General features: G+C 42.2%; 2 protein-coding genes across 4 annotated transcripts; one reads left to right on the top strand and one right to left on the bottom strand.

Annotated features, from left to right (window-relative positions):
* Window positions 1-68: 68 nt before the first annotated feature.
* Window positions 69-8,310, top strand: trib3 (tribbles pseudokinase 3). Its single transcript, XM_039797751.1, has 4 exons — window positions 69-678; window positions 4,331-4,609; window positions 4,857-5,149; window positions 6,167-8,310. Exons 2-4 carry the CDS (start codon window positions 4,331-4,333, stop codon window positions 6,654-6,656), a joined length of 1,062 nt encoding a protein of 353 aa, XP_039653685.1. The 5' UTR covers window positions 69-678; the 3' UTR covers window positions 6,657-8,310.
* Window positions 8,311-8,744: 434 nt separating this feature from the next.
* LOC120557430 (ATR interacting protein) lies at window positions 8,745-27,228 on the bottom strand. Of its 3 annotated transcripts, none has more exons than XM_039797749.1 (18): window positions 26,885-27,228; window positions 25,738-26,081; window positions 24,995-25,077; window positions 23,408-23,578; window positions 23,159-23,271; window positions 22,717-22,862; window positions 22,520-22,618; window positions 21,131-21,236; window positions 16,825-16,995; window positions 14,537-14,792; window positions 14,205-14,258; window positions 13,771-13,946; window positions 13,169-13,305; window positions 11,813-11,904; window positions 11,252-11,338; window positions 10,628-10,706; window positions 10,259-10,480; window positions 8,745-9,045 (listed from the first exon to the last, which is right to left on the bottom strand). In XM_039797749.1, the coding sequence occupies exons 2-18, from the start codon at window positions 26,078-26,080 to the stop codon at window positions 8,972-8,974; spliced, it is 2,409 nt and encodes an 802-aa protein (XP_039653683.1). In that variant the 5' UTR covers window position 26,081; window positions 26,885-27,228; the 3' UTR covers window positions 8,745-8,971. The 3 variants fall into 3 exon arrangements, with proteins under 3 accessions (XP_039653683.1, XP_039653682.1, XP_039653684.1); XM_039797748.1 differs by having other exon boundaries at window positions 26,930-27,228; XM_039797750.1 differs by having other exon boundaries at window positions 22,520-22,615; window positions 26,930-27,228.
* Window positions 27,229-27,301: the final 73 nt, after the last annotated feature.

The raw sequence follows: 27,301 nt of genomic DNA, 5'->3' as shown, positions 1-27,301 counted from the left end.
CTCAGGATTGCAACATCGAGGCTCCGCCCCCCGCGGGATGACGACATCACGGAGGAAATAACGTAACCAAACACACCAGTCAGCCCGAGTCCTCGGTCCTCAGTCCGGCTGAAAGTTCTGGATACGAGCAGGGTCAGAACAGACCAGAGTCCGGGAAGGTCAGTCTGGATAGAAAGCAGAGCGACACACACGGACAATAACTTCATTTAAATCAGACGGACGGACTGAAGGACTCGGTTTAACTCGGCTTATTTGTTCACTTCAGCTCCGGATATACTGTATAGCCTACATATAAAATAGTTTCATTTTTATTTAAAAAAAAAAAAAAAAAAACAGTTTTGGTTGCTTTTTCTTCTGCTTTTCACCGTCAGAGTTTAATCTCATTGAGACTGAAAAAGAAACCGTACTCCCAGCTGACTGACGACACGTTGCGCAACCTAGACAATAATAACGAGTCAAAGACGTCATCACCGGACAGTCCGCTCCAGTTCTCCCACCAGAGTCAGACCTGCTGCTTCCAGTCGGAGCTCGAACTTCAAGAAAACCTTTTGTTTTTATGTCTTCACCTACTTCTGCTCCACAGACAGACAGACAGACGGACCATCTGCTCCCCGCTGAGTCTACTGGGTTTCTGTTGACCTGCAGTTTGGACCAGTCTGTCTGTCTGAAGAACACAAGGTAAGAAACTGACCTGAGATCAGTGAAAGTAGTTACAAATTATACAAATATTACAAGTAAACGCCGTTCAATCAAGTAAAAATACACAAGTAGGCCGATCTTTTTTCCTGCAAAATGTACTTAATGTAGGCTACTCATTATGCAGAATGGCCTCTTTCTTTCAGAGTGTTATATTACTTTTCATGGAGCACTTTACCTGGACAATTAAACCTAAACAGCATCCTCGTGTTACCTGGTCCATTAAACATAAACAGCATCCTGGGGTTGTACCTGGTCGAGCTGGAGCCCAGTTTAAAAATGGATTATAGTTTTTGGGTAATGTTATCTATAGAAATGATCATATCTTATAGGAGGAGGAGATATTAGTCCGGTAGAGTTCAATAGAGTCGGGCAGATTCCACTGGACTCTGCTGAGTAGAGGTCTTGAATGGTCTTCCTTAGCGCATGGAGTGTGCTCAGTTGTCATGGAGATGGGGCTGTTGACATGTGAGCTGGAAGCTGATATGCTTTTAGGACTTTTTGCCTGTGTTGCCACACTGTGCCATACGGTTGAAAGTTCTGGAAAAGGCTAGCAAGTGGGCCTCGAGTTGGGATTGTTTGGTCAAAGTACTATTTCCAAGATCAAGAAACAACTTGGATACTTTAAAATGCACCGATTCCACGACCACGGAGCAAAGTCCATCTACTGATGAAGATGGTCGAAAACATTCACCGACTTTAATGTAGGTTTACTGCAGCCCGAGTGTGTACTATGAACAGAAATATAATAAAGACAAAAAGTAAAGCAGACTCAATAATATAGTTATTACCATAGTTATCATCAAAGTAAACTCTTCTCTCTGGGTTTTTGGACTGTTGGTCTGAGAAAACAAGACATCATCTTAGACTTTGGGAGACTGAACATTTTTTCACTATTTTGTAATGTATAAATCAAACAATTCATTGATTAAAGGAGAAAATAATCTGCAGATGAATTGATATTGAAAATATTAATTGGTTGCAGCCCTTGCGAGTTTTAAGATACGTTTGTAAAGACGTCAGAGAGCAGATTTCCTCCTGAAGCAGAAAGACCAAACAGAGTTTCAGTCAGTTTTAATGTCGACCTGCCGGACGGAGAGAAGACGTTCAACGTTCAGATGAGACAGGAGAGAAACTTTTCAGTAAGGCTGGGTTAAAGGACTCCATCCAAGTCAGATACAAGAATAACTAGAGACCAGTAGACTTCAGTATGAAGAGCCAAAGTAAAACTTAACGCCCAGGTTCTTTTCCAGAAGTGAGAAAATCTCATTGATATTTGTAACTAACTGTAAATTAACCAACAATTGGAACTTTAGCTTACTCAACAGTCTGATGTGTGGATCACTCCATAAATCTACGTGAGGGCGCTGATTTCTTTCCCCATTCAATATTTCTGTTTTTAGCTACCTTTTAATGAACACAATTTCCCATAAGTCCTAGACCGCAGGCTTACTGTCAAGGCTTGCATAACGGTGAATGAAATGAAAATGAAACTGAAAAATGCGGTGACTTAGTGAAAAGTAGCAGTTACAAATGATACAAATACTACGAGTAAACGCCGTTCAATCAAGTAAAAATACACAAGTAGGCCGATCTTTTTTCCTGCAAAATGTACTTAATGTAGGCTACTCATTATGCAGAATGGCCTCTTTCTTTCAGAGTGTTATATTACTTTTCATGGAGCACTTTACCTGGTCCATTAAACCTAAACAGCATCCTCGTGTTACCTGGTCCATTAAACATAAACAGCATCCTGGGGTTGTACCTGGTCGAGCTGGAGCCCAGTTTAAAAATGGATTATAGTTTTTGGGTAATGTTATCTATAGAAATGATCATATCTTATAGGAGGAGATATTAGTAGAGTCGGGCAGATTCCACTGGACTCACTGGAGCTCAGACATGTCTAATAAATAATAGCCGGACAGAGAAGAGTGAATAATGTTATAGGTTTTATAAAGCAGACGGCAGAGAATACAGCTAAACAGCTAAAAAAAAAAAAAAACGGCTTTCAAAGAGAGCTTTGGTGAATTATATGGATGGCTCAAGCGCCGGTGCTAAATTGAATGGGAGCTGTAGTTTGTTTTTTTGTATGGTCATAAATTAATTGTTGTTAAACTATTTTTATATCACAAAGGCTGGGACTTTTAACAAGTGCTTTGCTGGATGCTGATTTGTCTCAGGATATGGAAAGTTAACCTGAGGAACACGCTGCATTCTTTTCAGGAAGAAAGATGAAAGAAATGCTTCCTGAGAGATCCAGTAGAGTTCAGTAGTATCTAGTGAGTTTTTTTTTTTTTTTGTAGTTTATTATCAGCAGTCAGGTTCTCCGATTGTGAAACCGAAGCTGACGAGATGAGACATCAAACAGCACAGATTCACTGTGTGTGTGTCAGGGGATGACGCTGCCACAGTAACACTGTGACTCAGTGCATTTCACCAGAGGGAAAGCAGCGTTGGCCAACAGCAGGTTGCCACACGGCATCACCACGGCGACCGCAGGCTCTGAAAAACTTTATAGAAAAACAGACACACACTCAAAGTGTGTGTGTGTGTGTGTGGTAGATGTTGACTGTATTTAAAGCCTGTTTAAACTATAAACTGTTGTGCTCTGATGCAATGATGTGAAAGCTAAAGCGTCAGTCAGCTTACAGAAAGTTGCATCATGAAGCCTATAGACACGTTGACAGTGGAATGTGTGAGCAGCGGAGACACAGAACACAGTGAGATGTGACACTAATATAACCTTTCTTACTATGTGAAAATATAACCGGGGAGGGGTTTAGTGTAGGGAGGAGGCTCAGCTCTGATGTGACCAGCAGAGGGCGCTGCAGAGATAAAATAAAACCGTTTCACCAGAAGTTTATCCTGTGAGTCTCCGACTTGAACTCAACAGTCGAGAGCTTTTACTAGAACTATTCTTGAAATAATACCTAACTATAACCACAACTTCTTAAAATGAATGTTCTTATACGTAAACTGTCCACAATAAACAATCTGCATACAGTACATGTACTTAGAATGCCTTTCTATACTTGAAACATAGTAAAAAAAAAAAAATTATACAAGATTAAAGTGGCTATAATCTATCTATCTATCTATCTATCTATCTATCTTATCTATCCATCCATCTATCTATCTATATATTTTTTTTATATTAATGTGAAACCAAGGTGATAATGTGACAGAGGTCGCTAGTTGTGATGAATCTACGGAGAATTATCACCTGAATGTGCAGCTCCTCTCGGCTTTACAGAGCTTTATAGTGAGTTTAGAAGCTCTAAAAAGCCGCTGTACACCACCTGCTCAGCACCAAACAGCAGACAGACACAGTTAGAGACTAGCCCGTGAAAATATTGGAGCATTTAGCAGTTAAAGAGACAGATATTTCTTCATCATCATCATCAGTTGGACACAAACACGACGCCAAGTGAAATGTTGCTCTAACTGCTGGATGTGTAAATAAACGCGTCTTCACGTGGCCTTGCCTCACCCCAATGGAGAATATTCCGCATCTTTGATGCAGTCTGACATAATGTCTTGGTTTAAACACCTCCTGCAGCTGCTTCACATTAACAAAAAAAAAGCTGTAAATTGTAATTAACCTGATGACGTCACTTGTGTCCTCCAATCACAGATGAGCATGGGCATGGCCGCAGCCAGTACTCAGCCATGTCTGAAGAGGCTACTGGACGAGCCCCAGGACAACTTCCTGAAATGCAAAGTAGCTCGTCTCGATCAGAGTCCTCCCGCCACCGGCCTATTACACTGCCTCAGGCCCAGAAGCCCCACCCCCAAGTCCGACCAGAGCCAATCCCCATCCAGAGTCGGATCATACTTCCTGTTTGAACGCTGCGAGGGGGAGAAAACTTACAGGGCCGTCCACGCACACACAAAGCAGCAGTACACTTGCCAGGTATAATTACCCATGTTACTGATACTGCAAAAAATACTACAGATACTGTTAATACTGTAAAAATAATGCTAATACTGTTGGAAATACTGATATTCCTGATCCTAAAAAAAATATGTTGGAAATGCTACTTTTACTGTTTACTGCTAGTAATATTGGTAATACTGTGGAACATACTCCTATTGCAAAAACACATGCACACAAACAATGCAGTTTTAACTGTTAACCTAACCTGATGCCATGGTTACAGGTGCTTCCTCTACGTGGTTACCAAGAGCGGTTGGCTGCCTACGCACGCATCGGCCACCATGATAACATCTGCAGCCTGCTGGATGTGGTGATTGGCCAGGACAGCGTATATGTCTTCCTGCCCAGTCACCATGGCGACATGCACGCGTACTTGCGAAGCAGGAAGCGCCTAGGCGAGGAGGAGGCGGGGCATCTGTTCACCCAGATGCTGAACGCTGTGACGCACTGTCATCACCACGGAGTCGTCCTGAGAGACCTGAAGCTCCGCAGGTTCGTCTTCACAGACAAATACAGGTGAGACTGACAAGTACTCTGATAATACTGCTAATACTGCATACTACGCTGACACACTTGAGACTAATACTACTAATAATGCTAATACCGCTAAAATCTAGAAGTCGGAATCACCAGAGGCCCCACAATATGATATTCTCACGACACAATATCACAATATTTGTGTCATGATATATTATCACAATATATTATCCTAATATTTGTGTCGCGATACGATATCACGATACAATATCACAATATTTGTGTTGCGATTCATTATCACGGTACGATATCACAATATCTGTGTCGCGATACGCTATTATCACGATGCTTGTGTCGCAATACTGTTAATATTACAATTACTACCAATACTGCTGTACTCACCAGTACAACAGATACTACTGCTGTCACTGCTGATGCATTAAGTAGCTTAAAAGCAGGGCTCGATATTAACCGTTGCCCTTGGCAACCAGATTGAGTCCATTGGCAACCATTTTGTGGCTTCTGGTTGCCCCCTTTGGCAACCACCTGTTCAATATTTGTGTTCTTTTTTTATACAAAAACAAATCAAAACTGGAAAATCTTATTTCAAAAGAAGTCCATATTTTATTTGGTTGTCTCCGTAAAGTTTAAACACTACGTTTGTGCGCAACACAACATTTAAGCTGTTGTACGACCATTTTCCACACGCGCGTTTACCGTGAAACGATACAGGCAATGCATTTTTCTTTTCACGTTTACATTTTTAATAATCATTTAAATCGCGAAAATTGATCCGATCTATGACTCAAAACTGTGATCCGAACCGGGAGTTTTGTGAGCCGTTGCACCCCTATTTGAGAGCGATGGGACATTTTATTGCAAGCCATTATATTAAAATGTGTGGTCTAGTTCCATAAAAAATTAATTGCTCCAAATATAGGCAGCTTAAAACATGGCAACCGTATTGTCAATTTCGGCCAAAAGCCGATGCCTGGTTGCCAAGCCGGCAACCACTTTAAAAAGTTAGCCCTAAAAAGTGTTCTTTTCTTTCTGCAGGACGCGTCTCGCTCTGCTCGGCCTTAACGACTGCGTCCTCCTGGAAGGTAACCATGACGACGACTCTCTGACGGACAGACACGGCTGCCCCGCCTACGTCAGCCCCGAGCTGCTGACCAATGGGAACAGGTCTTATTCGGGCCGTGCCGCAGATATCTGGAGCCTGGGTGTGTCTCTGTACACCATGCTGATTGGACGATATCCGTTTCAGGACACGCAGCCCGCCGCCCTATTCGCCAAGATCCGCCGCGGGGCCTTCAGCCTGCCTGATTGGATGTCACCGCAAGCCAAGTGTCTGATTGGCTGCATGCTGAGGAAGTCGCCCGCAGAGAGACTGATGGCGACGGAGCTGCTCATGCACCCGTGGCTGACCAATCCCGGCGCGCCACATCACAACAAGCACAAAACGCATCAAAGCTCACACAAAACACTACAGAATAAACAAGAGGACAATGACCAGGTGGTGCCAACATGGACAGATAAACACTAACACACACATTTGTGCTTCTATACTTGTGTGGACCCACATTGATATAGTGCATCCCTTTAACCATCACCTTAACTAATATACTCCAACCCTTCACTAAACTTCACCTAAACCTAAATGTAACACACACACACAAACATACCCACACACACAGACTGATCCTGGATGACTTGACCCAACCTCAGGTGCCTTCCTCTCACTGCGTCTCAATATACTGTAAGTTCCACCAGTTCATAACAGAGTCACCAGTTCCACCAGTACCTGACACAAACCAAAACGAATGTGTTCAGCTGCCATTTGTCAACTCGCAAAGTGGATTATTTCCCACTTGCCCTTGACCACAGTTACATCCCAGTATTAAACTAAGGACTCATTATTGACATCCCACAAGGGTGATTTGATTGATCCACTTCAACACCTGGTTACATAATCATTTCTGATTTAAGGCTACAGTGCGTAGTTTCTGCCACCCCCATGAGGAATTCTAAGTATGATACAAGCCTTACGTGATCGCGCACGCGCCCCCACACGGCTGCTTGTAGCCACAGAGGATTAAACAAACATGATGGACTCTTTAGAAGAGGTAATCATCTTCACTCGAGCTTCTGCGCAGGAAAGTCGCCGGACGCCACAATCTTCTGAATGCAGCCATACTGAGAAATCCAGAGAGAGTTGTGTGGAGCGGATAGTCTTAGCTTTGTAGCAACTCATTTGGCAATGGCTTGAATGTAACGGACATTCATTAATATCAAAACGTTATGCACTAAAGCTTTAAAAAGTTGATGAAGACTGAACACATTGGTTTTAAAGTGGACTTTGAAGGAAGCGGAGCATATTATGGGACACAGCTACTTTCTCTCCGTGTTTACACCTTCTGGTTGCTCCCTAGAATTATAAGAGAAGGATGGGTCAGTGTTGGAAAGTCACCATCTTTCTGAAAAACTGAAAAGTTTAAATTCAGCTTCGGTCTGACTTTAAAATATCAAAGTGTCCCATCCCTTTCTGATGATTTTAATGGAAGCCGAGAGCCGCCATGATCGCTAAAAATATTTTTCAGGCCAGTTATCTCGGAATAAAAACAGTTAATAAAAAAAATCTATTTAATCATATTAGATATAAAATGATTTATTTCCTTGAGACATGACGTCTAATTTCCCTGGATGTCAAACATGTTAACAGTAATAATTACATTGAAGCAGGTTTATTTTGGGACACCAGTCTTATTCTGGAGGACTATGTGACAAAAGTGGCTCTGGATCAACCATCATCCCAAAATAACAGCACAATAAATTTGTGACCATAAGAAAACTATTTCTGATCCGCTAACACAAGAGCATATTCCATTTCAGGATAAAATGATCTAAAATAAGCACCATGTGTTAAATCAGAATAAGAAAATAATCTTGTGTTCCCATTGACCGATCAAGACCCAACAGACCTGCAGCCAGCCAATAGGATGCCTTCTTCTGAATGTGTCACTAAGACCTCAGTTACAGCTGAAGAATAAAAAAAGGGGTTTCATAAACTGTTCTGATCCCAAACTGTTTTTTTCTTGGTTGCAATTAAGGAAATATTTTATTACTGGTGTTAATACTGCTGTATTCTGAACAGTACAGTCTGTATTTTGCTTGTTGTGATTAAAATGTTTGAGATTTGAGTCAAGACCCTCAACTGTCTTCTATGTGTATCTCACTGTGTCAACATCTATAAAGTGTCTGCATTTACAGAAGGCTGATCGTTCCTCCAATCTCACAACAGTTAACTTACAATGTACTTCCTAATAGGAGAAATAAAATCTACATCATACTGAACTGCCACAGTAGCTACAGAAGGAATACAGTTTCAAGTATTGTAATAATGCAATTATAAATTGAACTAAATATGCATTTAAATAGTAAAGAAATACATCATTAGCAATAGTGAAATAGTGGATCTACACAGACCTAGTATCCAGTGCAAAACAATGTATTGATGTATTAAATGAAGGTATGAACCAAAGATGGAAGTAACAGCAGCCCCAACTGTTAAAGAAGAGTACAGACGAAAAGACAGAAAGAAACGACATACAGAACATGAACTCTGACTGCAGCAGTTAGTCTCACCTTCGTTTTATTGTTAAATCGCATCAGACAGCAGAATAAGTCTTGTTGACTGTCCATCACTTCAGTCAGGCTTTTCTCTTAGCCTTCATTTCCCTCCAACATCCATTTCTGTCTCTGTTCTGTCCTCATCTCCATCTGTAATATTGAATCCGCAGTCAGCAAACTGTCCCTTGTGTCTGCTCATTGGTCACTGGAGGAGTCGGTGGCCGCAGCCAATCAGGAGCCAGTTTCAGTGTCCATGTCGTCAGTGTCGTCGCCCTCCGAGCGACAGATCTCCTCCAACGCCAGCTCTGACAGACAGGAAGCAGAAAACAGGAGTCTGTTTACTTCTGGGTGGCCAAAAGTATGTGGCCACCTGAACATTTCCCAGTAGGAGTTAGATTTTTAAATGGCATGTGGCAGCCGGAAGTGGCATGTTCTTCACCGTAAGATGTAAAATATAACTTATAATGTTAAAATATAACTTAGAACGTAACATTTCGTTAAAATATACGTGGCACTTTCTAAAACCACATGGCGTGTTATCGCGAGGCTACGTGACACGCGGGTTGCGTTCAGGAAAAGAAGAAACGGTTGGGATTAGGAAAACAACAAACGTGAAAAAGAAATATCAATCGCGGGACACAAAGTCACACGCGGGACTCGATCCCCGCTCTCCTAGGTGAAAGTCCTGTGTTTTACCCATCCTCTACCCTGACCAATTCACCTAAACAGATTTCTGCCCTTTCATACGACTCGCTACGGCGTCAATTCATACACAATTGCAATTGGCATACGGAAGTACCGGAAGTACATGCCACTGGCACGTGTCACATGCCACCTAAAAATCTAACTCCCTCTCACATTTCCTGTAAGGTGTCAAAATTATCTCTCTAACTAAATTGAATGATGAAACTAGGGGGGGCCATATAATGCAGTTCATGATACTGCATGTAGAAATCTGAATAATATAAAAAATATTGTGACATTTACACCATGATTATATACAGCAACACACCAATACCGACCTGATTAAGTGGATAAGGTATCAGCAGAGATGTGATAGACACATTATATTCAGTTTCATTTTTTAGACATAGACCGTATCAAAAGTGTTCGGTTATCCCAGTTAACTGGTGTTAAAGGTGTTGCTGACACAAGCATATCCCAACGTCTACAAAATGCTAATAACTAGTGATAACTGACCGCTTCAAGAGCCTGACAGGAGAGACGTGACCGACGAGCTCCACAAACGTGGGATTTATATTCTGCTTTAATGGATTTGTCATGTTTTACCTTTACAAGACAAAAGGCTTCAGGGTTACGTTTGATCAAAATGAAAACTTACTGCTAGCTGTCCTTGTCGCATTGTTGGATACACCTGACAACAACTGGGTCACGCTAGAGTTACAAGATGAACATTTACAGCTGCAAACTATTTTTTCAGCATTTAACTTCACAAAACATTGTGCGAGCGTACATCTATGTGTGTGTGTGTGTGTGTGTGTGTGTGTGTGTGTGTACCTTCGCTCTCGCTCAGCTCGGGGATCTTCCTCAGCGTGTCTCGTACAGCGGGGATCACCTGGTCATACATGTGCAGCAGCGGCCTGCAGCTCTCTGAGAAGCTGCCGTGATGCAGCAGCAGCCAGTGCAGCAGCAGCAGACACTCTCTGAGCAATGACGCCGCCGGGCCACGCCACCATTGCAACGAGGGGGCGGGGCACTTCTGTGAGGGCGGGGCCAGGCCTGAAAGAAAGTTTGAAAAAAAAATAAAAACAACCACAACTCTGAGTGATAATCGAATATTTTAGTTTGTTGTGTGTCATCAACAGCTTTAGTGACAGAGGGGGAATATTTGCAGCCTTGTGTTCTAAAATCGGATGTGTGACTGACCAGTTGAGTCCGTAGGATCCTGAGAACCACGAAGATCCAACCACTGACGATGGAAAACAATCACCACGGTTTGAACCAACTGTGAGAGAGCGAGATAAGAAAGGTGCAACCCGATGTTTAGTGTCGCTATATAAAGAGAGCAGTATTGGGAGCAACACGTTACAAAAGCAACACAATTACAGTAATGGATTCCTTTTTGCTGTAATAAAATTTAATACTAATTAAATTAAAACTAATTAAATTTCGGTAATCTTATACCTGTTACAATCTCAGTAACGCGAGTTTTAACCCAACATTCAGTGGTGTTTTTCTTAGTTACTTTGCATATTCACATTAATTATACAAAATATTATAAATAAACTATGATATATTAAAGTGGATAAAGATGACTTTATTGAACCCATGGTGAAATTCACAAGCTGCCTTCCAAGTCATACTTCCACTGTTATTTTGGTGAAAGTAACATAAAAGTAATGCAAATGTAGTGTAAAGCATTACAATTCAGAGACAGTAATATTGTAATATAACTAATTACTCTCAATTGACAGTAACTAGGAATCTAAAATGTAATACATTTTGGAAGTAACTTGCCCAACACTGAAAGAGAGGGTCAGAGAGTTTTACCTCAGTGTGACATTGGCAGGTGCTGTGCTGGCTGGTGGAGCAGCTCTCTGCTCTCTGAGTCTTCAGTCTGCTCAGCAAACGGACCACCTGACACACAAAGACAACCATACAGGCCAAAACACATGTACTGTTAATTCTCATATAAAAGCACAAAACAATGATTGCAGAGCCTTTATAACAACATTGAGGGTTGGAATTAATTCAAATAATTGATTCACTATAACGTAGATTTCCACAGCACTGATTCCATCAGTACAACAGAATCATGTTGTATTCACCACTAGCGCTATCACTTTTTCTTCTCTTTCTACTAATACTGCTTCAATAATACATTCATTCTGGTCAGTTCAGTGGTCACTCAGCACTAAAATGTATCAAGACAATAAGTATACATCAACAGCAAATCAAAGCAGGAGCAGATCAGAAACCATGAAGGGGTCTCACTAAAATACAATCAAATATACTTACACAAATTATATACTTATACAAATAAAATTTTGAAATTTAGAAATTAGAAATAAAGGCCTGTTTCTAATATAGAAAAAGTGTGCGTTGTGTTACCTGCAGGTCCAGCAGAATCCAGTCTCTGTGTGTTGCCTGTTTGTCTGGTCTTGTTCTGATGAACTGGAACAACTTCAGGAAAATACACGGGTCTAAAGAAAACAACAGCAAAAGTCAAAACGCTGCTGCAGTGAGGTTTATTTAAAATCATGTGGAGAAGAAATCTAAACAATGGACTGAATATGTGAAGCTTTTGGTAACAGGTTCTTTTCTCTATTTCGTTTTCCACTGTGGATAGTACCCGCGGCATTCTCAGCTGATCGCCATAGCGCTGGCGTGTGTAATTGTACAGCTTGGTGCACGGCGTAGTTTTGCGGGACTGCCATTTTTTTAATCTGGGGCAAGTGATTAAAAAATTGCGGTCGCTATTCGCAGGATGTCCTAGCCTGGCTGACACCAGACACTTCTCAGTTGTAACAGAGTGGGTTTGGAAAAGTTCATTGACAGTTCATTTCCAAAGGGGCGTCACCAACGGACGCCGCTCAAATGCCTCTGGGCGCATTGGATAGTCCTTCAACCAATCAGACCAACAATCCGGGTGACGCTGCGCTTCGGCAGCCGTCATGTTGAATGTAAACAAAAAGCTGCTCGTCGTCGCGCTATCGTCGTCGCGTAAAGCCCGCCTCAACAGTTGTGATTGGTGTAAAGCCCGCCTCAGCGGTTGTGATTGGTGTAAAGCCCGCCTCAACGGTTGTGATTGGTGTAAAGCCCGCCTCAACGGTTGTGATTGGTGTAAAGCCCGCCTCAACGGTTGTGATTGGTGTAAAGCCCGCCTCAACGGTTGTGATTGGTGTAAAGCCCGCCTCAACGGTTGTGATTGGTGTAAAGCCCGCCTCAGCGGTTGTGATTGGTGTAAAGCCCGCCTCAACGGTTGTGATTGGTGTAAAGCCCGCCTCAGCGGTTGTGATTGGTGTAAAGCCCGCCTCAGCGGTTGTGATTGGTGTAAAGCCCGCCTCAACGGTTGTGATTGGTACCACGATTTTGGAGACATTGGAAATGGGTTTGAACGGGCTCTTCGCCAGACTGACTTGCAGAGCAAATCTCAAATTTGCTGGAAGTTTGTCAAGGTTTACCCATGCTAAGGATGTCCCAGTGACAGTTCACTCTGACCAATCAGTGGTCTGCAGTGTTTTGACTCCACTTTTTAGTATCTGCTCAACGCTGTTGGAACCAAAAAAAATAAAATAAAAAAATGTACCAGGTATTAGACAATATCCACAACTTTTGCTATAAAAACCCAAAAGATGTTGAGTTTAGTAGAGTCGTACCATGCAGTCGAAACACTGCAATAGTATGTAAATGACATTAGTAAATGTCAATGCAGTTGCAGTGCTGTAGGTTTTGGTGGAGACTCACCGTGCTGAGAGCAGAGCTGCTGAGCCAGTGTCTGGTGGTCGGACAGAGACGTGAGGACAGACACACTCCCCGAAACGGTCTGCAACCTGCAGTCTGCTGACAAACACACACACACCGCCTGCAACACACACTGCAACCTGAGAGAGAGACAGAGACAATAGACAGGTGTGACCAGTGTAAACCCATTAATTCACAATGTTAGTTACTCGTGCGGTAAAAATGGAGTGGCTTCTTTTTGTTTCTGGACTGTTGGGCGGACTGAAAAATTCACATTTCATTGGTTATCTCTCTTACGTCATCACAGTGACTCAGGGTAGCTTACAGTCAGAGTTGACATAACTTAGAGTCAGTGGAAAAGTTATAAACCCACACACACTCCCTGCTCAGCCACTCCTCTCTCTCCAGTAGTATTCCTTCCAGGTAAGTGTTGCATCATGAGTGTGTGTGTATATGTGTGTTCCTGTATACTTGGCAATGTAATTGGAGGAATGTAAAAAGAACAGAATGTGTGCTAAAGGGTGTTTCAGAGTAGGGGAAGTTTCAGTTGTCAGCTGGTTGGCAGAGAGTTGCAGTCACACCTTTAAGTGTGTGTGTGTGTGTACCTGTCCACGTGAATGTCTGGGGTCCTCTCAATAAGGACACACAGGGTCTTTATGGCATTGAGGACAAGCTCCTCATTTTGCGGGCCGCCGCCTAGCCCCGCCTCACACAGCCGCAACACTGACATCAGCAAGGCATTCTGGGAGCACAGACCCACACCTGCAGTCGAGTGTTCAGTCTAAGACCAGAGGGAGGAGGAGGATTTCATTACATGTTTTACTTTGAGGGGAGATTTAAGTGAAAAATCTCTGTTTATCATAATACCATGATGATCTTAAGCCTCCTGGACAAACGATATGTAGTTTCATATAAACCAGTTGATATTTTAATATCGCCCCATTCTACTTAAAGGTGAGAAGGTAAAGTTGATAAAGTTTAATAGATCACAATAAAGTTGAAAGAGTGTTTGTGTGCATCAGTGTGTTTCTGTTAGTACCTGTATGTCTGTAACTCTGCTCTGACTCTCCTTTGACAACACAGCCGCCACCACCTGAGAGACAAGATGAAATAGTGATGTCAAACACAATTTCAACACAGAAAGACACACTTATACTGCGTCGAAAATGCCTGAATCAAAAAATAGAAAGGAGCTACAGATGCAACAGCTATGGGACTTCGCAGTGTTGTAATTAACAGAATGAACATGATTTCCTGTGTCATCCCTCTGATTTGGACATCTATACATCAGGATAAAACCTTGACATGTGCCATCTGGTTAGTAAGTTTGAATGTCTGCTGGGTCATTACAGGTGTCCGTGGTGTCATCACCTCGTCACTGTGGGCCAGCACCAGGTAGAGGAGCCTCAGAGCAGCCAAACCAGTGTCCTCCACACTGAAACCAGTCAAACCAGCCTCCTCCAGTCTCCCCAGTCCAGAAGCACTGCCTGCTGGGAGCGAGCTGGCAGCGGTAGAGCTGGATCCACTGCTCCCAGCAGAGGTGGAGCGGACTGAGTCTAGAGCCTGACACAGCCGAGACAGGTGAAGCTCCAACAGAGGGAGGAGGAGGACAGCTCCGGGACACGGCCTACACAAACACAAAATAATTTAGATTTTTTTTTTCTTTTTTTAATGTTTGCGTAGATCAGCGGTTCTCAAAGTGTGGGGCGCGCCCCACTGGAATAGAGACCTGACAGGTGGGGCGCGCCAAACGGGAGGAAATTTTCGTTTTTATGCCTTTATATCTTTTCAAAAGGGGTCATGCTCAATGATCTTGTTCTTTTTTTTTTTTTTTTTTTTAAATGGTGAAAAGTTAAAACAAAATGTTTAGTATAGAAATATAGAAAAAACATTGGCCTGTCTTTAATACACCCTCTGTAACCATTGGTCTATATTATCTTGTTTGTTGTGTGTTGTCACTTTTGTGTAAAAAACGTATTTCAAACATGGTGAAATCATGGTGAATTCTCAGTGGTGTCTTGATGCCTGAAATGCTGAATGTGCAGGCTTTTTTACCTACATTTAAGGGTGCAAGATATATCGACTCAATATCGTTATTGCAATATATCGAAAGCATGCAATATTTTGTTTATTTTGTGGGGCGCTGAGTCCCGTCCTTTGGCTGTGTGGCTTAGTTGTGTTTGAGCCCGCTTGAAATGCTATAATGATCATGTTTCATTGGTCAGTTACTGTGCCACTTGCACATGTTAGTGCAAGTCAGCAACACGGGTCCACTACATGACAAACCCTATGGAGCGTACCACGTGACGTGTGTGCATATTTCAACAGAGTGACAGTGTAAGTGAAGAAATAGATAAACAAAGCGGAACGAATCAGAGAAAAGAAAAGTTGTGTCCTGTTCTCTTTATTCATTTATTTTATACTGTACAACCAGTAAAACATGTCCTGTTCTGTAGACATGGTCCTTATTTATGTAGTACCAGTCCAATATGACAGTCAGTTGAAATAAACCTTGTGTTGTAAGAAAACTTGTTTCATTTGTTTAAAAATAGCGAAATTAATATCGATATCTCAGTATTCATAATCGATATTGCAATATCACATTTTGTCAATATCGTGCAACCCTACCCTACATTAACACATTTTGCCATGTGGTCATCTCAGTGCTGCGGTTGCATCATTTGGCCACAAGAGGGCTCTGCTGTCCACAGAACCGTTCAGCTTTAGCTGTAGTTGCAATCTCATAGCCCATAGCCTCCTCGAGTCCTCCACTTACCTCCCTTCCTCGCGTCTTAGTCCCGCCAGGAAGTCATCGGAGGGGACAGGCAACGAGCAAATGTGTTTTAGAGGGATGGGACGTCCTTTCCTCTGAAGTGTCACAAGAATTTGTCAGCTGTTTGGGGCGGAGTTAGCAGCTCCTTCAGCCGCAAGGCTGAAGGAGGATCACGCTTGGTGATCCTCCTGGATGCTCGCTCCTCGGGGCAGAAATAAGAGCTTTGAGAAGGCCTTCACCGAGGAGGGACAGAACAACATCTGGTTCAGCCGAGGGCCGAGGAGTAGGGTTGCACGATATTGACAAAATGTGATATTGCGATATCGATTATGAATATTGCGATATCTATATTAATTTATTTTTAAACATATGAAAAATGACTAAACTTATGGTAAAACGCATCAAAATAGATTCATAACAAATAAAACATGTTTTCTTTCAACACAAGGGTTATTTCAACTGACAATCATATTGGACTGGTAAAACATAAATAAATAAATAAGGACCATGTCTACAGAACAGGACATGTTTTACTGGTTGTACAGTATAAAAAACAATAAATAAATAGCATGTCTGCAGAACAGGACATGTAATGGTTGTACAGCAATAAAAACAATAAAGAGCATGTTTACAGACATATTAGAAACAATAAAAATAAATATAAAAAAATATTGTATACTTATCACACTTTCAATATAATATTGCGCAACGTGATATCGCGATAACGATATTGAGTCGATATATCATGCACCCTACCGAGGAGTTGAGGAGCTATCAAATAAGTTATGAGATGCAGCCTGTGTTTTGTTGTTCTGGATTCTTCATTGAGCAGCAGATATCAAAGTCAGTAAAGTTTCAGCAGATCAACTGTAACGTCTCAGTCTACCTTTGGTTTCTGCTGCTGGCTGCAGCTGCTGGTCGGTTGTGACTCAGCATGTTGAGTCCAGTTACAGCCAGACTCTGGACCGGACTCAGAGCAGCTCTGGGAGCTCCGCCCACACCGCCACCTACGCTGGCTGCAGGATCAGAGTGGAGCAGCAAACCTGCAGACAGCCCGCTGAAGTCATAACATACAACACATAAAAACACCAACATCAGTTAGTCTTTGATAACAGTTCAGGTCTTTTGTGGTTATAGGGTAACATCAGTATTTTTCAACCTGGACCCTATTTTCACATGTTTTGTGTCTAAGTGATTAATGGGAACAACAATTGTTGAAATTGGTCCAGTATTAAAGGCCCCATGACATGGTGCTCTTTGGATGCTTTTATATAGACCTTAGTGGTCCCCTAACACTGTATCTGAAGTCTCTTTCCCAAAATTCAGCCTTGGTGCAGAATTACAGCCACTAGAGCCAGTCCCACAATGAGCTTTCCTTAGGACGTCCCATTTCTGTGTCTGTAGCTATTGAGGAGGAGATGGGGGAGGGGGGGTGTGGCCTTGACCAACTGCCACTTTTCTCGTTTGAAAGCCATGATGTCTCTCTCTCATGGGTGGGCCAAATTCTCTGGGCGGGCAAAGCAGAAAAAAGGGAAGGTAACCTTCCTCCTTATGACCTCATAAGGAGAAGATTCCAGATTGGCCCATCTGAGCTTTCATTTTCTCAAAGGCAAAGCAGGATACCCAGGGCTCGGTTTACACCTATCACCATTTCTAGCCACTGGGGGACCATAGGAAACCTGGGGGAACTCATAAAGTGAAATTTTCATGCCATGGGACCTTTAAGAAAGACTGCTACAGTTGGTAGCTGCAAAACAAGCTGCAATGTAAAGTTAAATGGCAATTGCGCAACTTCAATTTACGTTCACAAGTTGGCGTTCCTGGTAAAAAATAAAATAAAAAAGGATCTTACTCTTTAACAAAAAGGTCTATCTCTGTAGGGATCCTTTCTATAATGTTGTCAGACACTTAGAATAATAATCTGAGCCTGTCATTGACAAAAACATTGTTTTAGAACGCTCCTCAAAATGTTCGTATTATTTTACATTTTCTATGATCTAATTACAACTATTGGGTGTACTCGACAAGATAAATAGCTTACTTAAGTGTTGAGATCAAGACGAGATGAGTAAATTGACAAGAACCAAAATTTCGACCACTACTCAGGAACCGGGGAAAACTAGCCCACAAGCTAGCAACGACGGCTCACCGATTATTAGCCACGCTTATCTCAAGGGGCTATCGGATGAAGTTCGGTCGGATGTATTAGCAATGAAGGAAGAAATTTATCCGAGCTCAAAAATTCGCCACACTGAATGTTACAGTTGCTACACAAGGTCGGCAAATCCAAGACTTAGAAGAGGGTCTTAAGACAGTGGACAGCAAAGTTTTAGACCTGGAGAGGAACTACACTGACCTGATGGCAGAAACGGGGAAACTGTGCTGACGGCTGGATAACTTGGAAAATAGATCACGCAGACAAAATATCAGAGTCATAGGTCTGCCTGAGAAAACTGAAGGTCCCCAGCCCTCCGTTTTCATGGAAACCCTGTTGGTGGAAGTGTTTGGGGCAACGATCGTCTGACTCCATCATTTCCGAAAGAAGGAGCTGATCCTCCGCCTCGCCTGGCAACATAACAGGCGGCTATCTTTCTACCCGGAACTCAGCGCTGACTTGCTTCAGAGAGTTGTCGTAACAATAAGTATCAAAAACTGAGGAGGATCACGCTGTTGGATGCTGTCCTCCTCTCATACTTTAATGCCTAACGAATCTATCTCTTTCTCTCCCTGACCCTCTCTTTCACTGGTTGAAGCCTGAAAATACTGTAAACAAATTAATAACTTATCTAATTACACTGGTCGGACTGTTCAGCTCTGTTTCAGACTGATACCTCCGGTTCAGGCTGGTCCTCATCCTCAACATGGGCTCATACTCATCTGGATTGAAGCAGCAAACATTCAGTGTAAGAGTAAAAAAATGACATAACATTATTTATAATACGTTTATAGGGGGAGATTTTAATTGTGCTGTAGAACCTGCTCTGGACCGATCCTCACCAGGGGCTATTCCCCTGTCTAAAACAGCCACAGCTATCAAACATTTAATGGAGGAATACAGTCTATTTGATCCCTAGACCCCTAGATTTGCAAAACCAAACAGCAAGGTTTTTTTCTTTCTTCTCACCAGTACATCAGACCTACTCCCGAATAAAAAATTCTGCTTGGCACTAGCTTAATCCCCTCGGCTAGACAGACAATCTATCACAGTATCATTATCTCAGACCATGCCCCTGTTTCGTTTCACTGACTGCCCCTCTACCACACAGAACCTGGTGCTTAAATCCACTCATGCTGTCCAACCTACAGTTTACAGAAGCAATTTAAGAACATATACAGGTATCTATGGACATAAACTCCTCAGAGGAGACCACATTTGGAACTCTCTGGGAAACACTTCAAGCGTTTTTAAGGGGCCATATTATCAGCTTTGCTGATTGTTCAAGTACACTATCTGACCTATCAGACAAAATCAAACATCTAGACATCCAGCATGCCACGTTTCCCTCTCCGGACTTATATCAGAGAAGGCTAAAATTGCAAAGCATGTTTGACCTGGCATCTACGGTAGACGCAGAACAACAGCTGCTTAGAGCACGCCACCTGGTTTATGAGCAGGGCTCAAGTTGGAAAATTACTTTACTTGTCTTATGCTTCACGACATATAAAAAATTAAAGACCTGGCTGGGAACTTTATCACTGAACAAAAAAAGATTAATGCTAATTAATTAGTAGTTAATAGTAATTTGTTCATTACTATAGCAGCCTCTACACTTCTGAATGCAACCCAAATCTTGAGAATATAGCAGCGTTTTAATAAAAACCTAGACTTTACAGAACTTAATGAGTACGATAGGGCCGATTTAGAACACCCTCTGATACAAGATGAAATTCAGGCCGCTATTTCTAGCTTGCAATCAGGAAAATCCCCAGGCCCTGATGGGCTACCTGCGGAATTCTATAAAATGTTTTCCCGGGAACTTATACCTCTACTGCAAAACGTGCGTTTACAATCCCTGGAAAATGGTCATCTGCCACATACATTACGCCAAGCATCTATTTGCCTTATACCCAAAATAGAAAAAGACCCCATGCTGTGTGGATCTTATCGGCCAGTTTCTCTCCTTAACGTAGATTATAAAATGATCGCCAAGGGTCTTGCTTGGCGTCTTGAGAGAATCCTCCACTCTCTCCTATCACTGGGATCAAACTGGTTTCATCCTCCTCTCACACCCGCAGGCTCTTCGACATTATTTTTTACTAAGGAGACTGTGGAGGCACCTGAACTGGTCTTGTCGCAAGACACGGAGAAGGCATTTGATAGGTTTGAGTGGGTTTTTCTTTTTGAACCATTAAAAAAAATTAAGATTTGGCCCAAACTTTATATCCTGGGTAAAATTATTATATTCTAACCATCTGGCCTAAGTACGCACCAACGATATATCCTTTGACTATTTCCTTCTTCAAAGAGGAACCAGACAAGGATGCCGTCTTTCACCCCTGCTTTTTGATATTTTCCTTGAACCTTTGGCCATGGCATTCCGGAGCTGTATGACTTTTAAAAGGTATTATTAGAGAGGGGCTATCTCACCAAATTTCAGCCTATGCTGATGCTATTTTGCTTTTCATAACAGACCCAGACATATCTGTGCCAGCCATTCTCAACATTCTGGAACAGTTTGGAAAACTCTCTGGCTATAAACTTAACCTGGAAAAGAGCAAATTGTTCCCTGTCAACAATGCAGCTCTTAAAAAGCCAACACCGAATTTACCTTTGAAGACCTTGTCCTCAAAATTTCAATATCTGGGTATTACAGTCAATCGCTCATATAAGCAATTATTTAAAAGCAACTTCTCCAAATTACTTTACTCCAAACGTATACTTGTACGGATAAGTTATGAGGATGTATGGGGATTGGGGAGGGTGGGGAGTGGGTAGAAGATATTTGTGTATGTATATTGTGCTGTATATTTGTGTATTTATGTACATGGCAGCACTATTGTGCTATGTTCAGAAATAAATCCGTTTCTCTCTGCAAACACCTTCCCTCTAACTACTTGTATTACACATATTACACTCCATTAACACCCACATTCAACCCCAGGAAGAATAGTCTTCACTATGGTGATGATTAATGGGGATCCTTAATAAACATACAATAAATACTGTCATGGTTACAGTGCAGGGTGATTACCTGGATGTCAGGTGGATGTCAGTCAGACTCATGGATAGCAGGTGAGAGAGGCCAAGGCTGCTTGGAGACAAAGGCTGCTGCAGCAATAACCCTAGCAGGACACCACCTGGAGGAACACACACACACACACACACACACACACACACACACACACACACACACACACACACACACACACACACACACACTTCAAGTTGTTGGAGACCAAAACAGGCAAAGGCCGAGATATTTCAAGAAGATTCTTTCCCTAGTATGAGCCAAGCTCCAAAAAAAACCCACTGGATCCTACATTTCCCATAATTCTGGATAACCGGATATTGTCTTTCATGAGACCCTCCCTGTCTGGTAAATGCCCTCATTTTTGAAACTCGTCTACAGCCTAAAGGCCATTTTACAGTTGTGCGGAGGCTCCACACAGAGCTCTCGCCGTAGCCTACGTAAGTGGCCTGATGTTTATACTTGTGCGCTGGTGTGTGCTTCGAGCCGGCGTGTGTGTGCGTGTGTGTGTGTGGGGAGTGGGTGATAGAGCGAGGGAGAAGTGAGAGAGTGACGGCGATTAGCTTTGAAGCGAGTACCGACTCTAGACTCGTAGTGAGAGAAACAAAGTGTCTCCCATGGTTTTTCTGACCAAGGTGGGAAATCTGTAGCAGGAAAGGTTAACCCTCTCCTTGATTTCACGTTGTTTATGGAGGAGAACCAGGAAATGAGGCGGGGGAAATGCAACGCTACCAAGCCACGGCCGAGGGACGTGCGTCGCTGCGACGTGTGGTTAAATTTTTTGAGAGGTGCTCGTCAGGCTACGGCGTAGGGTCCGGCAGGGGTCTGCACCGTCGATTTTACGCACGACTATAAAATGGCCTTAAGTCATGATAACCCTGATGACAGCACTCTGAGATCATTAGTGATATATTCTCAGACTTGACAAAACTCCTCCAGAATGACACACACATTACAAAACCTTTAACTAACAAACTTTATGTGTAAAAGAACGATGGAATGAACCTTTAATCTCCACTGCTGTCAGAGGTGTGATCAGCAGATGCTAATTCGTACCAACACCCCTGTGTGATGTTAGGATGGTTTAATACATATACGGTATATCAAATAAAGTTTTAATTCTACAGATGTTGTGTGTTTGACCGGATAAACTGATCCAGTGTCAGTCCCTGGTTACAGATATCACTGTTTTTGAATCCTGTATATTTGTAATGTAATTAATGAATACATGTAATTAATGGATAAATAAATACAATCAAGTCTTCAAAATGTTTGTTTTTTAAGTATGAATGAGCTGAGAGTCTCATTTCTTGATTATCTAGGCTGACCGGTTTGAAAATTCGTCAGGTAACAAAAGAGATTTCTTCTTATGAAGCAGCGCTACAGACTGACCTCGGAGCTGCAGGTGAGCAGGTCTGACGGACAGGAAGGGGTCTGGGCGAGACGCTTCCTGTCTCTCCCCAGATCTGCTGCTGGACACCCCTCTGTCTGCTGGAACACACAAAACACGCACACGTCAATCAAAGTGGTGTCCTCGACACGCCTGTTTCACCACCACAACTGAACATCAACATCGTCATGTGACCCACAGTCTTTCCGTGTCTTCACCGGTGTCGTTCTGGATGGGACGTGGGCTCCAAACGTCTCCTTGGTGATAAAGCCATTTCCCGTTGGAGAGGAGGAGCTGCTGCCGCTCCCATGATGCAACTGGGCGAGACAGTTTAGCACTTTGGGACTGCGAGAAAGAAGAGGGCAGCCAACCAGATTAGAGATGAGCGGATGGCAATCAAACATTCGCACTTGAGGTGATAAGTCAATTTCAAACACACACTGGTCAGTCGTACGTGTTCATTCTGGAGTCACAGCTGCAACGGTTCCACTGCAGTGACCCACTGACAAAACACCAAACATTTCCTTTGGGTCGTGTTCGGCTTTTCTCTTCAAATGTCTCGTTCAGTCCAAACAACGGTTCAAAACCCAAAGATATTTAGTTTAAAATGATATAAAACAGTAAGAGTGATGATGACTGACCTGTTTCTAGGCAGTGGAGAGGCGATCTTGTTTTTGTCCGAACTGTGCAGTTTGGTCTTTATCTCATTGATCTCAGCTTCTTTAAACTGCAGCTCTGACTGCAAAGACTGAACCTGAACATAGAGATATCATGTTATTCTAGAATATATATATATATATATATATATATATATATATATATATATATATATATATGTGTGTATATATGTGTGTGTGTGTGTGTGTGTGTTTGTTTCTGCAGCTACTCACCTTCCTGTTGAGCTCCTTCTCCTTTTCACTCTGCTCTCTCTGTCTCTGGGTCTCCAGCTGGATCTGTTTCTGCCTCTGGGCCTCCTTCTCCTGCTGAGCTGCTTTCAGAGAGTCTCTCAGGACCCGGATCTCCCCGCTCTTCAACACAATCTCCTCCTCCACCTCCTTCAGCTAATAACATACACATTTACCAGGACATGTTTATCCAGAGTCTGTTCTTAGCTGTTACAAGTCACTCGGTAATTTCATAGTAAACCACACTGGTAGTAAATCTTCTTTGCTTTCAAAGGCCCTACACTGCTCCCATCCATTACACTTTACATTGTCCTTCTAGGTCTGGGCACTGAAATGGGTCCATAACAGACTATCAAACACTGTCAAGTACTGAAAGCAAATGTCTGGTTAGATTCAGAAGTTTTCATATACATATGCAAATTTGAATGTGTTATAATGACTTAAATGACACTTTTCTCAATTACAGAGACAAGACTATGTCTTTTTAGATGAAGGGTGTAGTATTTATTTAAAAAACCCAGTGGTCATTACAAACTCATGCTGTGCAGCCAAACATTGTTTAAATCCACAGCCCTTTACTTAAAATTGTTGTAGAACTACAAGAGTTTGCAAAGAAAAACAAGTATGAACGGATGAACTTTGGGCAAATGTGCAAATTAAGGACAAGACCTAGAGCATTTGCATCTGATGGAATGGTGCAAAAAAAGAGTTGGGGTTTTAATAGTTCAGATATTGTAAACATCATATACAGTAGCTTCAATTAACAGTTAGAACTATCTGATACAGATCATGCTGTGATGCCACCAAACAGTGTGGAATAAGATGATTTTAACAACCTGAGTTGGTCAAAAGGCTATTTTTTAATTTGTTGTCATTACACAGATGTTACAGCGTCATCAGTCAAAGGTTGTCAAACTAGTTTCTAAGTATGCAGAATATCAAAAAGGGAAAAATATAGTTGTATAGCATATACTAACAAATAAAGTGAGAATATAACATCTCTTTAACGTCTTATGTATATATCTCCTGTTTCTTTTGTAATTTATTACATTATTACAAAGTGTTTTGCTACTCGTTTGTGGTTCTCAGTGATGTAAAACCACTTCACAAGTTATTATTATTCTTATTATATATTTTATACTTGTATTCTTTATATTTTCACTCCTCCCACTTGTATTGCAACTGATGCACAGCAATTTCCCTCAGGATAAATAAAGTTTTATTCAAGATTCAATACTTTATTGCCATACAACTCGGTGCAAGTTGCCAGGAATTTGCTTCAGTGTGCTCATGACAGGACATCAACACAATACAAAAAAACAACAACATAGCGCTAATATATACACATATGGTATCCCACATGGGATCACATGTTTTATTACCTTAAGAGTCCTGCTCAACACAATTATAAAGTCACAGGAAACCTAGAAATAACAATTTATCCATGCTATAATCTCACAGTTAAATGGGATATCAAATGCCCTGTCTTTTTACCTGCCCTGCTGATCTTGTGGCTGTCGGATGTTTAAAAAAAAAAAAAGTTTTATCAAGTGCGAAATCAGCAAGTCTCACCTTCCTCTTTAGCTCTGCATGCTGAGCCTCCAGCAGATCGTGGGAGTCTTCTCTGCTCGACCCAAACTGCTGCTGCCTGTTACCTGAACACACGAAATAACAAAGCTTTATAATGTCAGTTAACCGTAACCAGCCCAGTTCTATGTGAAAAAACAACACAAACTACCACTACAGAAACACTGCAAGTCATTTCTTAATACTCGTATTCCTTCTTATTAGAAACTGAACTAAAATGTTGTTGTGTAAATCTATCATTATCATTCTACTTTTACATTTACTTATTTTCATAACAATCACATTGGACACGCTGTTGCATGATGTGATGTCCTCCTCTCCTACTTGTTCTCTCCCTGACCCTGTCTTTCTGCTTGAGCAGCACTGGTTGAAGCCTGAAAATATTGTAAACAAATTAATAACATAACTAATTACACTGGTCGGACTGTTCAGCTCTGTTTCAGACTGATACCTCCGGTTCAGGCTGGTCCTTATCCTCAACACGGGCCTTTTTCAGTCGCAGAAAATACTTTTCAATACTCATCTGGATTGAAGCAGCAAACATTCAATGTAAGAGTAAGGTAAAAATGACATGACAAGTCCACTTTACAGGCGAGGCACAGCTCATCTCGAACAGGCCTAACAAGTACTCTTCTACTCTCATGGCTTATTTTCACTGATGCTTTAGTCTACAACAATAAAAGATAATGCAGTTAGACTTTCAGCGATCAGTTCTGCTCTAAACTTACCGAGAGGTTCTCTGCTTGGTATCCCAGCATTCCCTCTGTTGCTGCTGCTGAACCCAAACGTGTTCGCTCTGCTCTGACTGGTTGTGGTTCTGCTCACAGAATGACTCTGCCCTGCAGATGGCGGCCGGGCGGACCCGTGGGCCAGCTCTAACGGTTTGGTTCCTGGTTTAGACCCAAGCCCAGGTGCAGCGGCCGAGGTAATGGCCTGCGAAGCGATGATGTCAATCTCATCCAAGTCGTCCTGGGTGAAGTCCATGTCATCTCCAAACGGGTCATCAAAGGCCACTGCCGTCACTACATCCTGGTTCATGCCTCGGAGGCGCTTGGTGGGGGGGCAGTTCATGCTGTGGGAGAGCAAGAGGAAAGAGACTGGCAGGTTAACCAGCAATGTGTTCGGTGTAGCATCAGGGTCCATATTTATAAAGCGTGTGAGAGTACAAAATCAGTTTTAGCTGGCAGCTCAACTTCATGAGGTGTAGCTCCTAAGCCTCCTTAAGTACAATCAAAACTGCATCTTTGAAACTCTGAAAAGTTTTGAACAGTTGACTATCTACTCTGAGATGCTTGTTAAATATGGGCCTTGGGTCAGTATCCATAAAGCCCATCAATAATAAATAACAATAATTAACAATGCATTATATTTTAATTTTGATAAACTGAATCTGCGTAACCAGTAATATTTCTCTGTTCAATGTTTTCCTCTGAAGCAGAAGTACACAGTGTGAGTAGTATACAGTTGGGTTGCATATTAAGCGTTTGGGGGATTTCTGTAAGTTATTTCGGGGGACAGTGGTTCTGGAGCAAGCTGCAAGCAGCAATACAGGAGGTCAAGCCCGTTCCCAACAGGCACTGCACTAGTCAATCACATTTAGGACCATTCTTCAGACCGTTTTTGGTATGTTTTAAACATACTTTATTCTACTGATTGACAATTCATTTCATAGAAATGACCTGCAACCGGTGACTACTGCCTGAAAGTAAGGAACTCAATCTTAACATTGATTAGGAGTTTGGTAAATGCTCAGTAGGAACGATTCCACAATGTGATATGTAAGAGGTGCAACAGTGATGTGGTCCATGCTCTGCTCAGACCAAAGTGACTGCAGGTTTCTCAATAAACGTAATCTTGTAGTTGCTAGTAACTAACGTTAACGTTCGCGTGGTGTCATTTCCTCTGGGTTATCTGGGTTACCTTCTCCCGGTGGTGCTGCTGTCGGTCCTGTTAGCCGTTAGCTAAAAAGATAACGCTGGAAAACTAGCTGTGATTTCAATGAGAGGTGGCCTGCTTAGCTAGCTAACCCAGGTCACTTCGTCATAACGGTATTTAAATGTCAGTTAACACTTCATGAAAAAGCCATTAGAAGCCTTCAATTAAACGGTGCCTCAGCACTTAATGAACGAAGAAATGGGTTAAGGTTATATGCAAATGTTAGCCACTAGCCAGCAGCTAGGTATGGGATAAAAATGTGTTGTTCCGCCCGCTCCGGTGCCGCTGACAATCTGACCAATAAAATCGCTGCTCTGACAGTCCGACCAATCATAGGCGACCATGCGCTGGCCTGGT

Source organism: Perca fluviatilis, chromosome 4 (assembly GCF_010015445.1).
Source record: "Perca fluviatilis chromosome 4, GENO_Pfluv_1.0, whole genome shotgun sequence".
Lineage (NCBI taxonomy): Eukaryota > Metazoa > Chordata > Actinopteri > Perciformes > Percidae > Perca > Perca fluviatilis.
Note: the sequence above shows the minus strand (reverse complement) of the source record. Positions and strands in the feature narration are given on the sequence as shown.